This window comes from Rhinolophus sinicus, linkage group LG03 (genome assembly GCF_036562045.2).
Source record: "Rhinolophus sinicus isolate RSC01 linkage group LG03, ASM3656204v1, whole genome shotgun sequence".
Taxonomy (NCBI): domain Eukaryota; kingdom Metazoa; phylum Chordata; class Mammalia; order Chiroptera; family Rhinolophidae; genus Rhinolophus; species Rhinolophus sinicus.
In genome coordinates this window covers 29,631,846-29,647,773 of record NC_133753.1, presented here as the reverse complement: position 1 = coordinate 29,647,773, position 15,928 = coordinate 29,631,846, and the positions used below count along the sequence as shown (strand labels likewise).

General features: G+C 36.4%; 1 protein-coding gene across 33 annotated transcripts in view; it reads left to right on the top strand.

The window, feature by feature from the left end:
• Positions 1 to 14,975, top strand: part of GPHN (gephyrin) — a 428,300-nt gene extending 413,325 nt beyond the window's left edge. For all 33 annotated transcript variants that reach the window (XM_019733621.2, XM_019733618.2, XM_074327335.1 and 30 more), the window contains 3 exons: positions 3,076 to 3,179; positions 12,770 to 12,866; positions 13,966 to 14,975. In XM_019733621.2, the coding sequence (XP_019589180.1) occupies positions 3,076 to 3,179; positions 12,770 to 12,866; positions 13,966 to 14,099 (335 nt within the window). In that variant the 3' untranslated portion in view covers positions 14,100 to 14,975. The remainder of the gene's footprint in view (positions 1 to 3,075; positions 3,180 to 12,769; positions 12,867 to 13,965) is intronic.
• The last annotated feature ends 953 nt before the right edge of the window (positions 14,976 to 15,928 follow it).

Sequence of the window (15,928 nt, the reverse complement as noted above, 5' to 3'; positions counted from 1 at the left end):
GACTTCTCAGCCTAATCTCAGGCATCAGCAGTCTGACCTCATCCCTGTCCCCACCCTCACTCCCAGGTGAGCAGGAGCTCACATGTTCAGAGTGTAGAAAAAGCAGTGATTTGGTTCACCAGGACTTTCAAATCCAGTTTTTTATTGGTTTTGGGAGTGTATTTAAAGCTGTGGTTTTAAAGCCATTACTAATCTTGATAAATTCTAAAGTAGTTTAGAAGTTTTATGTATCTCCTTGTTATTTTTTTCAACTTGAAAAAAAAATTATCCTCTAATCTGTAACAGTGCCCCATTCTCTGTTTTTTAGCACAGATTCCTTCAGAAAATAATCTACTTATGCCTTTCAGATGCACAAATCTGGTGACTGTGAAATATTTATATGCTTTTTATACTAAATAAATCTCAAGAGATATAAAGAGAGGAGGCAGAAAATGTAGAACTTTAAAGGATTTTAAAGCCCCTATCTATAAGTATAAAAGAGATTAGATTTCTATCATATAGGAAATTTTAAGAGAGAGGACATGTAAGGTAAAGTAGTCCTCAAGATGGATCTATAAGTACAGAATTCCATAGGGCCTTTAATATATCTTTAGATGTTCCAAAAACCATTCTATAAAAAATGTGAACCTCTTTCTAGCTTTAACGTCCCTAGAAGGCACTATTTACTTTGTCTACAGAAGTACGATTTGACCTCCAGACCGTCAGTGACAGCATAACAAAGAACATTACAATGGGAGCCATTTCACCGTTACTAAGGGAGGATCGCTGAGCTCCCAAAGTCATAATTAAATAACCTATATTCAAAGTGCTACTTTAATTGGAAATTTTCTCTGCACAGCCCGAATAAACCAAAAGAGGGCAGCAACAACTCACATATTCAGATTGTAAAACCAGCAAAGAGGTTCCTTTTACAAAGATTTTAAAATTCAAAATTGTATTGCTGCTTTCTGGAAGGGCATGCATTTAAAGTCATTACTGATCTTGATAAGTTGTAAAGCAGTTTAAAAGTTTTGTGTATCTTGTTGCTATTTTTGTAACTTTTTAAAATTACTATAGTAACACATGTTCCCTATAAAAACATTAGAAAGTACAGATAAGCATTAAGAAATGTTATCCATAATCCCTTTCCCACTATTTGCAGTTTTTTGGTATCAATCTTCCAATTCTTTTTTTTCAGAGAGAACATTTTTTGAAGAGTAATTTTATAAAGCAGTAGCAATTACAGGAACAGGAATTCTGTAATCACGGTTGAATAAACAATAGCTTTGGTTTTTTTTCCAGGAAAGTTTACATATATTTGTATCTTGAAGCAAGGGAAAAGCAATTGATTCTTATTAAGAGTCTGCTGTTCTGTTGGGCAACTTGTTTTTCTATTAAGATACTAAGTATCAATAATCTCTTCTTAGAACTGAAAACAAATCTATTCTTAACTACTTTTGTGGGTAGAAGAAAATTAAAGGTATGGTTTAAGGTAATAATAGGCTAAAGTGACCATTACCTTTAACTTTGATGATAGAATTAGGAGCACATAGCCAGACCAAGGGAACCTAAGATAGATAGGTTAAGATAGATAGGAACCTAAGATAGATAATAGCCCATCATCTACCCCCAGTGTATACATACTTACTCACAACTGTATAGAAGTATTAATTAAGTTAGAATTTTAGAACCAGAAAGGATATTGAGAATCATATAGTCCAACCTTTCCTTTTGTGGATCAGTTAAATTAGACTCAAAAAGGTTTGCAATTCACCAGGGTCACACAGCTTGGTTAGTTAACATACCACACAAGAAACTAAATCTGTATTCTCAGCCCAGCCATTTTTTTTTTCACAACCTACCTTTCCTCTCTTTGTAGTACATGACACACCCAGATTTCTTCTTGGAGAGGTACAATTGAATTTCTCAAATTTTTCTTCTAACTTTAAAAGTATTTGTATTAGTCGTCCCAGGCTGCCATAACAGAATACCACAGACTAGGTGACAGGATTATTTTCTTACAGTTCTGGAGACTGGAAATCTAAGAGCTAGATGCCAGCAAGTTTGGTTTATATTGAGGTTTTCCTTCCTGGCTTACAGATGGCCACCTTTTCACTGTGCCCTCATGTGGCCTTTCTTCTGTACACACATGCTCCTGATGTTTCTTCCTCTTTTTATAAGGACACCTGTCCTATTGGATTAGGGTCTCACCCTTATGACCTCAGTTAATTTTACTTGTCTCTAAAGGCCCAATCTCCAAATACAGTCACATTGGAGGTTAAGACATCAATAAATGAATGGGGGGGTAGGAGTGACACAATTCGGTCCATACAGTATTTTTCTTCAAGTCTTTCACATCTTAAACCATTTAGTTTTATTTTTTAAACTTAAAGAAATGTCTGGTAGGGGTGACCGGATGGCTCAGTTGGTTAGAGCGCGAGCTGTCAACAAGGTTGCTGGTTCAATTCCCACATGGGATGGTGGGCTGTGCCCCCTGCAACTAAAGATTGAAAACGGCGGCTGGACTTGCTGCTGAGCTGCGCCCTCCACAACTAGATTGAAGGACAACGACTTGGAGCTGATGGGCCCTGGAGAAACACACTGTTCCCCAGTATTCCCCAATAAAATGGAAAAAAAGAGAGAGAGAGAGAAAGAAAGAAAGAGATGTCTGGTAAAGGGGATTATGGATAAATTTTTTAATGCTTATTCTACTTTCTAATTCTTTTACACTGAGCATGTATTACTATGGAAATTTTAAAGCATTTTAAAAATAGGAAATAGAAACCACTTTAAAACTTATCAAGATTAGTAATGGCTTTCCATGTATAGTTCTCAGAAAAGCAGAAATAAATGGTGTTAAACAGCTTCTGGGCATCAGAAGTCTCTGTGTTTCACTGATAGACCCAAATGTTTGCATCCTCTGTGGAATTTGGTTGACTGTAGATCTATTCTGGCATCCTTTTGGATTCAAAGATATTCAGAAAAGAAAGACTAGTAGTCACCTCACTCTCTGTGATACCTGAAGGCATAGACAGTCATAATTATTTGGCAAATTTTTATGTGTATACTATAAATAACTGCTTGGTTGACTTTCAGGGAATCCTGTGTCAGCCGTGGTCACCTGCAATCTCTTTGTTGTGCCTGCACTGAGAAAGATGCAGGGCATCTTGGATCCTCGGCCAACCATCATCAAAGCCAGGGTAATGTTTTCTAATAACCAGGAACCAAAATCGAAGCCTAATAACAATTAAGGATATGATCTAGATCTAAAAACATCTAGAATTTTATATTAGTTTTGAGGGGAAAATGCAGTTTTACTCTCCCCTTCGTGGTGGAAAATGGAGGGGAAAGGGTCCCTTTATTCCCCTCCCACATTATTCCATGGCTTCTAAGGTGAATAATATTTTCCAGTGAGAAGTCCATATGGGAGTGGATATGTAATGTTAAAACAGTCAATAGATATAGCTGGCACCACGCTAACACTAAACCTATATGAAAGGAGGAACAAGAATTCCCTTTCCCCTGTGTAAACTCACCGAGGACAGCAATTTACCTGCTCAATTTTTCTGTAATTTCACTGATAAATTTTAAACAGGTTAAAAAAAGGCAATAAAAGGACTGAAAAGAGACTCTGGTAAATCAGAAAGAAAGGGTGGCCATTTTGTTTGGAAAAGAACCACTAAGGCCAAGGAATTATACCTGCTGTAAAAGTCACTTGGAAATTGGAGTCCCTTTCTCCACCGACACTAACTTCAATTTGATTTTCTACTGCGCAACTAATTATGTAACACTCTTTTCGTATAAGTAATGAACAATTTTCTTGGCAACATAAACTACAATACCAAACCATTACTTTTTTTTAAGCTTTATTGAGGTGTAATTGATATACAAACAATTGTACATGTTTAATGTATACATTTTGATGAGTTCGGACATATGCACACACCTATAGTGTCATCACGACAGTCAAGGTGCTAAACATATCTATCACCTCCAAAAATTTCTTTGTGTTCTTAGTGGTTTTGTTGTTTTGTCATGAGAACTATCCTCTTAACATATTTTAAAGTGCACAATATCATATTATTAACTATAGGCACTATGTTGCATAGCAGATCTCTAGAACATTTTCACTTTGCATAACAGAAACTTTATACACATTGAGCAACAATTCCCCATTTCCTCCTCCCCTGATGCCCTGTAGCCAACATTTGATTCTCTGTTTCTATGAGTTTGACTACTTTAGATGACACATGTAAGTGGAATCATGCAGTATTTGTCTTTCTGTGACTGACTTATTTCACTTAGTATAATGTACTCTAGGTTTATCCATGTTGCCAGAAATGGTAGGTTTTCATTCTCTCTTAAAACTGGATAATATTTCTTTGTTATGTGTATGTGACATTTTTCTTATTCATCTGTTGATGGGCATTTGGGTGTTTTCAAATCTTGGCTATTGTGAATACTGCTACAGTGAATATGGGGTTACAGATATCTCTTTGGCATCCTGATTTCAATTCTTTTGTACTATACCCAGAAGTGGAATTGTTGAATCACATGGTAGTTCTACTTTTAATTTTTTGAGGAACCTCCGTACTGTTTTCCTTAGTGGTTCTTCCATTCTGCGTTTCTACCAATAGTGTATAAGAGTTCCAGTTTATCTACATCCTCACCAGTGTTTGTTATTTTTTGGTTGGTTGGTTGATTGTTTTTTTGATACTAGCCATCTTAACAGGTTTGAGGTGATATCTCATTGTTGTTTTGATCTGCATTTCCATAATGCTAATGATTAGTGATGTTGAGCACACTTTCATATACCTGGTAGCCATTTGTATGTCTTCTTTGGAGAAAGGTCTACTCAAGTCCTTTGCCCATTTTTTAATTAGGTCATTTGTTGAGTTTTAGAAGATTCTTATATTTTTTGAATATTAATTCCTTATCAGATTGATGGTTTGCAAATCTTTTCTCCCATTCTGTAAGTTGTCTTTTCACTTTATTAATGTTTCCTTTGCTGTGCAGAAGTTTTTTTGAAGTGATGTAGTCCCATTTGTCTATTTTTGGTTTTGTTGCCTGTGCTTTTGGTGTTAAATTCAAGAAATCATCGCCAAGATCAATATCGATAAAGAAGATTTTCCCCTATGTTTTCTTCTAGGAGTTTTCAGTTTCAGATCTTATATTTGTCTTTAATCCATTTTGAGTTGATATTTTGTATTGTGTAAGATAGAGTCCAATTTTATTCTTTTTTTATTGTTTTTCCAATACCCAAGCCATTACTTTTTAGGAGCCCTGAAATAAATTCAGACCTGACGGAATGCTATAATTAGTTCACAGGAAGAACATAAAGCATAAATAGTAATAGGAAATATTAATAAAATATTACTCTGAGAATGTATAAGGTAAAACATTAAGAATATTTAGGCTTCAGATACTGTTAACATTGATCTTCTAAATACTGAGACTCTAGGTGGTGAACACACAATACAATATATAGATGATGTATTATAGAAATCTACACTTGAAACCTATTTAATTTTACTAACCAATGTCACCGCAATAAATTCAATAAAAATTTAAAAATATATATTGAGACTTCATAGACTAATATGTAAAGGAGATATTCTCCTTAAAATTTCAATAAAAGTTCAACTAGATATTAATGAAAACAAAGTTTTTGGTTTTTTGTTTTGTTTTTTTCAGTAATCACAGTAGTGGACTTATTTTAAATTAAGTGGAAAAAGAAGAAAAAAGCCAGCAATGATTCTGATCAAGTCAGAAGGTCAGAGTCATGAGGCTTAGATTTAGACATTAGAACCAGTAATTCTGAATTTGCCCATTATTTTCATATTTGCTAAATTTAGGAAACAAGGAAAACCCATATTGTTACAAGAAAGAGAAAGAGGAATTCTCCTTGACTTTGCAAAGCTCTTATGAATCTTTTCATTTATTTCTCATTTTAACATCCACCGTCTCTTCTTTAAAACTGACAAATGTGGCAGCCATTTGTTCTGACAACAATGATTAGATACCATGTTTCCCCAAAAACAAGACCTAGCCAGACCATCAGCTCTAATGCATCTTTTGGAGCAAAAATTAATATAAGACCCAGTATTATATTATATTATATTATATTATATTATATTATATCATATTATATTATACCTGTTCTTATATTGTATTAAAATAAGACTGGGTCTTATATTAATTTTTGCTCCAGAAGACGCATTAGAGCTGATGGTCTGGCTAGGTCTTATTTTCGGGGAACCACAATAGTGCTCTGTAATCTAAGGGAAACTTAGAACATTGTTCGTGATGTTGCTCATTCCTGTGGAATGAGAACTGCTCTGAAAATCAGTCAGACTCCTTTCTCCCACAGAGCAGTGTCAGAAAGGGTCATCAGCATGCTGGGCTGTTTACTTCTTTTGTTTTTAACTCCGCAGCTTACCCCACACCTTCACTGATTTAACTGCCACTTTAGAACATAACCCTATTCACTTACTTGAAAATGGTAAAGCTTATTGTCTCTGTTTTCAGACCATCCAAGATGCAGCCACTTATTACTTATTACTGTTTCTCAACATGATTGCCACAAACACAGCCTCTCTTAATTCTTGCTGCTTTGGGGAAGTGGAGTGGGTATTAAATGCTGGTGTCGGTAACACACAGCTGGACTGTGAGGTAGCTGTCCTATGGGCAGGGCGATGCTGGATTATATTAACATGTCAGCACAAAAAAATGTCATCTCTTTATAGCAACACCTTCTGAAGAACGTCAGTGTAGAATAAACATTTGCCCTATTTCCTTGGTCAGTTGTGGTTGAAGTTGAAATACTTCTGATTTTCAGTAGACAATCAGAAATATAATCTTAACAATTCATCGAAAAGAATTATTGACCTAATGTTTCCACAAAAGGACATCCTATCATGTGTTTTCTTAATATCCCATCAAAGCACCCTGTACTGCCCCTTGTTCTCAACTGTTTTTGCTAGAAACATACCTGAGGTAACTTCTGTTAGTATTAGCAGCTCACCTCATCTCAGGCATTAATTAAGAGAAGGAAAAGGGAATACTTTCATCTCCCCTGGAACTAGATCAGCACGTCCTAGGAGAGGATGAGCCTGTTGGAATTCCACTAGACTATTCCTCCCTCTTCTCACGAGCATCAGTGCCCTGCATGCTGTAAGAACTTGGTTAATGCTTTCTGACTGATGTCATAAACAGTAAAATACAAAGCATTGCAACACAATGTTCATATTGTTTGAGATTGCTAAGGTGTTTGTAACTGGAGAGAGAAATGTGATTGTTCATTGTGACAAGGTCAGTCATTTATCATCAAAAGATATTATCAGATGCCTGTTATATGAGAATATTATGGTCTATGGATTGATAAAGAGATATTGAAAGTTATAAAACTGTTTATGATCAATAAGAAATGTAAATCAGTTTTAGTTTATTATTAGGAAATGAAAACTATAACTAGCTTATAAAAACTTTGGAAAACTGAATTTGAAATTGATCCATACCTGCGTGTGCAAGGATTTTAAAGTTACATGATAAATTTTAGACATATGATTTATAGGGTAGTAACCTCAATGACCTTTCTAGTAAGCTGATGCCTCATAACTTCTATAGCACTTACCAAAAAATTGAGTGTAAAGCTCCATTAACCACTCTTTGGAAGCTTTGACCAGACCTGAGCGGAGACCAAGCCCCCAATACCCACCATGTCATCTGGGGTCCCCACCCTTTGGTCACCTGTTTTCTCACAAACTCTCTTCCCCAATCTGTGCAGCTCTTAGTCCCAACCTATCCCCCTGAATCTTTCAGAGCTGTCAGCTTCTCCATATTAACAGCTATCAAACCTTCCAAAGATATTCAGGTCTTGGGCAATTGTCTAATAGTCTTCCTCTCTACATCACTTATTACTATCTATTGCTTTATTTCCATAATTCTAAATACTTTTTTTCTGCTTCAGCCATTTGCATACACATCCTTTTCAATACCCTGAACTGCTCCATCTCAAAAATCACCAACTCTGTTATACAATTAGGAACAAATGGCAAATTACTGATCAGTACCAGTAGATATAAAAAAGTGTAAACACTCCTATAACTTACCTTTTACCCTCAGTCCATAGCCCCTTCTGGCTTTACCACTTTCCTCATCCAACCTAAATCCTGTGGTATATCACTTCAACTTTTTTTCAACACCTTCAACTTTTTTTTGCCTCTTCCTTCCACTATAACCCACTCTAAGAATACGGAGACTTGCATCAATCTTTCCTTCTTTGCCCTTCGCTTTTATTCTCAGGTCACTAAGCACAACTAGAGAAGAGTATCCAACTGTTCAGGTTATCACTTTCAGTTTACAAATTTCAGCAGGGACCAAAATTCTCCTTGGTGAGCCTTTTGTACAACATGGATCAGCTTCTTCCATTCCTTACTGGTCTTCCAAGTCTTCACCATTCTCCTAAAGCCCCCTGCACCACCCACATCCCCTGAATTTTGTAGCCAAAAAAAAAAAGGCCTGGGGATAGCTCTTGAATGATAGCTTTAATATGTACTAGATTATAACCCTTGGCATAGTTAATGGTTTCCCTTCCTCTAATCTTGCCTCCTCTTCTATCCTTTTCTGTTGTGCTCTAATCATGTCAGCATCTCCAATTAAAATCTTTCAATGCTTCCCATGACTCTCGTGTTAAATGTAAACTGCTCAACTGAGCACAAGAGGCCCTTCATCCTTAGGCCTGTTTTCCACTCCAGCTTCCTCTGCTTCCCATCCTGCATTCTGACCACACCAGGCTAATTACTGCTTCCACAATGGACATGTGATCCCCTGCCTATGCCTGTTTATTCTCTTTCCTAAAAGGTTCTCCCCTAACCACCACCATCTCCTTTTTCAGCTTAGAAAATTCCTTAGTCAGAAGACTCAGGCATCATTTCCCCTGCAAAGCCTTTCTCGATGTTCCTAAGAAAGGCTGTTGTTTACTTCTTTGTGCTTTTTTATACCATATAAACAGCTCTGGGATAATATTATTGTACTGCATTTGCAATTATTAACTCCATTTGAGAATTCTTTGAGGTCACTTCTCTATAGGATGGGCAGGGGAAAAAGAAAGGACAAAACATACTCCCCTTTTTTTAAAATTATTTCTTAGAGCACCTTTAAGTTCACAGCAAAATTAAGTGGAAAGTACAGGGCTCCCATATACCTCCTGTCCTCACACACGCACAACCCCCTACTACTGACATCCGGCACCGGAGCGGTATATTTGTTACAATTAGTAAACCTACTTTGATGCATCATTATCACCCAGAGTCCATACATTTCCGTAGGGTTCATTCTTGGTGTTGTACATTCCACGGGTCTTGACAAATGTGTACTTACATGTATCTGCCATGTGGTACCATACAGCGTAGTTTCACTGCCCTAGACACCTATGTTCTGCCTATTCATCCTTCCCTCCCTGCTAACCCTCGATCTTCTTACTTATTCCCCAGTTTTGCCTTTTCCACAATGTGATGTAGTTGGAATCATACAGTATGTAGCCTTTTCAGACTGGCTTCTTACACTTAGTAATATGCATTTAACGTTCCTTCATATGTCTTAACGGTTTAATAGCTCATTTGTTTTTAGTGCTGAAAAGTATTCCATTGTCTAGTTTTATCACCGTTTATTTATCCATTCACCTACTAAAGGACATCTTGGTTGCTTCCAAGTTTGGGCAATTATGGATAAAGCTGCTATAAACATCTGTGTGTAGGTTTTTGTGTAGACATAAATTTTCAATTCATTTGGGTAGATACCAAAGAGCATGATTACTGGAGTGTATGGTAAGTGTATGTTTAATTTTGTAAGAAACTGCCAAACTGTCTTCCAAAGAGGCTGTACCACTTTACATTCCCACCAGCAAAGAGTAAGCGTTCCCTTTCCTCCCTATTCTCCACAGAATTTGGTGTGGTCCTTGTTCTGGATCTTGGTCTTTCTAGTAGATGTGCAATGATATCTCATTGTTGTTTTAATTTGCAGTTCCCTAATGATATATGATGTTGAATAGCTTTTCATATGCTTACTTGTCATCTGTATATATCTTCTTTGGTGAGGTATCTCTCCGGGTCTTTTGCCCATTTTTTAAATTAGGTTGCCCTTTTTCTTGTTGTTGAGTTTTAGGATTTCTTTGTATATTTTAGACAATAGGCCTTTATCAGGTGTGTCTTTTGTAAATATTTTCTCCCAGTCTGTGGCTTATCTTCTGATTCTGTTCATATATATATATATATATATATATATATATATACAAATATATATAAATATATACGTCTCTCCCTTAGACATATATACATACAAATATATATAAATATATATATATAATTCTCTCCCTTAGACATTTACATATAGAACATATCATATAGTACTGCACCAAACAATAGTTTTATCTCTTGAGTGACTACTGTGTGCCAGGAAAATATTCAGAGGGAAGAGTCCTAGTTCAGAGCCCACTGCCCAATTTTAAAATAGAAGAAATCATCAGATGTGAAACATCAACCATTTGCAATGCTTTTTCACCAAAAATTGTCTCTGTGTTTACCTATGGTACATCATTCCTGTAACCATTGAAGCTTATAGTAAATAGGTGCTTTCTTAAGCTTACGTGATGTGGTATACCAGAACTATAATGTCAGTACAACTAAACATTGGTTAATAAAGTGTTCTACATTTCAGTAAAATACTCTAAAAATCTAATCAGTGTCATCTCTGGCTGCAAAAGGAACAGCTGTTTGTGAAGCTATAAAAAAAATTAAGTTACTTCAATTTGATGCAACTGATTCTTGTTTCTTAAGTTAACATAAATATCTTGCTTTAAAACCAACAACCCCATTTTTTAGATGAACAAACAGGTATAGGAAAGCAAAATAACTTGCTAGAACAGCCACCTGTTAGCAGTAAACCTGTGAGTAGAACCTTGGTATCGGGTACCATCCCAGCCCAATGTTTGTTCCACTGCACTCCCATGGCCAGACAGTGCATTGTTAGGGAGAAACCTGGCTTAAACATTTAGCAAATAACACAACCAGGTGAACAGCTCTTGTAGTTTAGTACTGGAAAACACAACACACAGAGAGAGATTGAAAGAGAGCGTTGCCCTTAGGTAAGCAAGCGCAAAATAATTTAGGAATAATGGCAAGTTACCCCCCAATAAATATGAAGTAGATTATAAACATAGGAAACATCAAGTGAAAAAGTGGAGTGTGATTCAATCAAGGAAAAATACTCTGGAATTAATTTTATTCTGGATTCCAGAGGAAACACATGAATTGTTGAAGAGAAAAATTAGAAGGTATAAAAACATAGTAACCAGGGCAGCCGGATGGCTCAGTTGGTTGGAGCGCTAGCTCTGAACAACTGGGTTGCCAGTTCGATTCCCACATGGGCCAGTGAGCTGCACCCTCCACAACTAGATTGAAGACCACAAGCTGCCGCTAAGCTTCCATAGGGGCGCCAGGATGGCTCAGTTAGTTAGTGCATGAGCTCTGAACAACAAGGTTGCCGGTTCAATTCCCACATGGGATGATGGGCTGCGTCCCCTGCAACTAAGATTGAAAACGGTGACTGGACTTGGAGCTGAGCTGCGCCCTCCACAACTAGATTGAAGGACAATGACTTGGAGCTGATGGGCCCTGGAGTAACACACTGTTCCCCAATATTTCCCAATAAAAAAATTAAAAAGAAAAACATAGTAACCGGATGGATTGGAGATAGACTTACTTGAATCAAAATTTACAGTTTTAATTGTATCATTTGATCTAAGCAATAGCTGTGTCAGTTGAGTAAAGGCTTTCTAGACCATTTTATGGTACAGTAACTTAAATGATTATCATGCTAATATAAAATGTTAATTCTCGTACACTGAAGTAAGTCTTGTTTTCACTAACACGAGCTAATCTTTGATGGGTTATAGTCCATAATTATATACTGTATAAACTTGTTCAAGGAATACCCCTTAGGCACCTGCTACCAGCACACCATCACTTTAATTTATCATATTTCAGTATGAATTTAATGACAGATTAAAAAAAAAACGGCTCCAGGTGGAAGACTGATTGCTCATTCTATGTCATGTATGTGAACTGAAGTTGCTGTTAGAAAGGATTTTATCCTTGTTAGAAGGATATGAAAGATGCCATTCCATAGCAAAGACTCATTCAGAGATAATTATTTTAGTACCGGTGATGTGGCTAAATCAAAATGGTATAACTTTTAGTAGGGACTGCTTTTAGTTGCCTCAATGAGATTGTATATCAGTATTGGACACTGGGGGCATATTCAAGAGAAAAAGAAAGTAACTATCCCTTTTATGTTAAAGATAGGTGTATGAATGAGTAGCTGAATAATACCTCAGTAAATATTTACTGGATGGATGGATGGTATACAGATAAATGGATATTGAGTTTGTTTGTTCGGTGTTAAAATATCTGCCTTTATACCTGAATTCATAGGTGAGAGGTATCTATCCTCACAACCCATAATATTAGGCTTCAAAAATAGACCTTATCTTTTTCATCTGCCCTTTTCCCCACTACGAATATCAACTTCTTAGCCTTCTTTTCTCTTTTCATCAGAGCAACCCAACCTTTGGACTTCCTGTGTTAAGAACATAAGGTGGCAGTGGTGGAAACAACAGAATGCCAAGATTTTTTCCATGTTCACTGTATTCATTGCACAACCTCTGCCACCCTATAGTTTTAAGAGATGGTCAGGTGATCAAGTTTGTCTTCTTCTCCTCTTTGTTCTATAGTTATCATGTGATGTAAAACTGGATCCTCGCCCAGAATACCATCGGTGTATATTGACTTGGCATCACCAAGAACCACTGCCTTGGGCACAAAGTACAGGTTAGTCACTGACACCCGTGGGTCTGTCTGTGCACCCATCCTGCTAAAACACACATACATAACTTCCTTCCTTGGGTATCCCCAAGTTTGTAATTATTATACTTTTTTTTTTGAAAGATTAGGTGAATTAATTTATTCCTAAACAGTACATCATACCACGACAACAAGTGTAAAAAAAAAAAGTTAATAAAGGTTTAGTTATTCCATATTTTCTAGATAAACAATTGAAATACAAATCTTGAATTACAAAAGATTTTTATCTTTTTGTTCGACCAATAAGTTCTGATCATAACTTTGTAGGAAAAGCAGGGACTGTTGGCTCTACCACCCTGAAACGTGAGAGGAAAGCCCAATTATAATGTGATTCTCTGTGGCCTCTACTATATCCGAGATATTGGTAATTTCAAGGACCGAGAAATCAGTATTGATAAGTCAGAGTTCTGTAGTTACCTCCTCTAGACTTGAAACTTTTACCCCAAACTTCTCTAATCATATTTTACCTAATTTTTTATGAGACTCCAGTAAAATTGTATTACCCTTTAAACAAAAGTCCTATCAATTACAAATATCAACTAATGCAGTAACATGTGCTTTGCCATCAGAGACTTGAATTCAAAATTGCCACCAACTAGTTGGTAGGACCCTAGGCAAGTTACCTAAACTCTTTTGAGCCTTGTGAGAATGACGTACGATGGTTAAGAAAAGTGCCTACCACCTTGTTGCCACTTAGTAGATACTACTAAAGAAATGGTCACTGCTGCTATTGTTATCATTATTATTTTCATAGGTTTTAGAAGCCTCTCTTTTCAGATACTCATAACATTTCAGCCTAAATAGAGAAAGTCTGTGGCATTTTGCATCGTGCTGTAAAATCCTGGTTTTATTCTTTCAAGCAATAATTTCTAATGTTTATTTTTCAAGTTTAGTGAGAAGGTAGTAGGATACCGTAGCAAGGCCACCTGAAAAAAGGTACTGGGAAGTCTGATCATCTCTCTTCCTCTCCAAGAGCTGTGTGTCTAGTCATGGGCTCTTATTCTGAAAAGACCTACAGGGCCCCGCGTGTGTACACTGCGCTGCTGTAATGAGAGTGTTTTTCTAGGTAATCAGATGAGCAGCCGTCTGATGAGCATGCGCAGCGCCAACGGACTGTTGATGCTACCTCCAAAGACAGAGCAGTACGTGGAGCTCCACAAGGGCGAGGTGGTGGACGTCATGGTCATTGGACGACTATGATTGTCCCCAGCGGGAGAAAGCTTTGATGCATGTCCACATATCATTGACTGTATCCTGTAATATGCAACGGCACAGCTAGTTTTTCTGATTTGGATAAAAGTTGATCTGTATAGTCAACATCTTGAACTATATTTCAAAAGAATTTAAATACCTTTTAAAGAAAAAAAAAACACCTAAAACTAAATCTTAACAGACAACTCTATTCTGATTATATCAAAGCAAATTTTTCCTTTCCTGCAAATTGCTTTGTGTGTTCAATGCTAGGTCTGATAGCGATAGCTTTTAGTAGACAGCAGTAGGTGCCTGCAGAACTTGTGTTTTCCTCATCTTTAAAAATACAACTACTTATGCTCTTAAATCAAGGCTGTCTGCTTGTTTATACTAGCGTAGGCAACACTTGAATTTCCCTTCTTAGTATGCTTCATAACCGCTTTACAGAGAGCTTTTGCTTGTTCTTTATCATGTATCTCGTGTTTATGTGCACAGTGCCAAAAGAAGAGTGACTGGCTGGAGGCCCTGCCCTGCCTCCAGGAGAACCATCCCTCGCAGAGCTTCCGGGGACGTTTCTCACCCCAGTGGCCTCATGGCACAGTACTCTTGGGCAGTAACTGGATACCTTTTATTTGAACAAACAAACTGGGGGAAAAAATGCTTCCTTAAGTGCTGACAGCCTTTTTAACCAATACATTTAAAATTGTACAGAACAAAAAATAAAATCAAAGACTGATCTTGTACAGATATTAGTGTTACCAGCATTCATGTGGAAATCAAGAGCAAAGACAAAATAATGTTAAACAACTCTGTACCATAACATTTTCTGTAATGATACTGAAACTTAATGAATAAAAAAAAAAATCCTTGATCATTATATAAAAATCCATTGTGTTGGCCTTATTATTAAAAAAGAGAAGATTATCATGCCATTCTGATGGGGTTCTGCCTGGATAAAAAGCATAGTTAAGATGACTTGCAAGATTAAGTGATATAAGGGAGATTTAAAATGTGGTATAATGTAACTATTTTACTATGTAGCATTGTGAAAATATAGATTAGAAAGTAGGCGAGAACCACAGTTGGTCTGGTCTTGCCAGTCATAGTTGGAGAATAGCAAACAAGTTTACAGGAAACATAGTTGATAATCAACGTAGTTGATTATTTTAGATGCCATAAAAACAAATTTCAAACATCTGCAGCTCTTTGGAATGGAGGGAGGAAGAAAGTAAGAAATGAACCAGAAAATCACAGGTGAGTACCTGGAAATTTTTTGATCATGTTAGAAAGGACGTAAAAAATGGGAAAAATCTGTGCTGACACAGAAAACGAACCAAATGAAATATACTCTATCCACATGGCCCCTTTAATAATAACTGAGGGGCACTTTTCTAATGGTGGTAACAGGGGACATTAAATATGGTGTAGGGTATAATTAGTAAAGCGCACAACAAAAATTGGCCTCCTAGTAAACAAGGTACCAAATGATGATGCTGAATAAAGCCAAATTGTAAACAACAAATATTTGATACTAATATTGGTATTTCCAAAGTTGAAAATGAAATGTTCTTTGTTTTAAATTTTCTTTTATATTTGTAATTAAGGAAGATAAGGTTAGTTAATAGAGGTCAAGTCAAAGACATGAATAGTGTTTTACCTACATTTATTCAAGAAATATTTATTAATCATCTAATATGTGCTTGGGTACAAGGTACACCGTGCTACTATTTACAAAGATGAGTAGGGATAGTAGATGACATTACATTTATTATCTCCATCAATGGAGATAATAAAAACACATGCAAGTAACCAGAATATTTGATATGTACTCATATGAA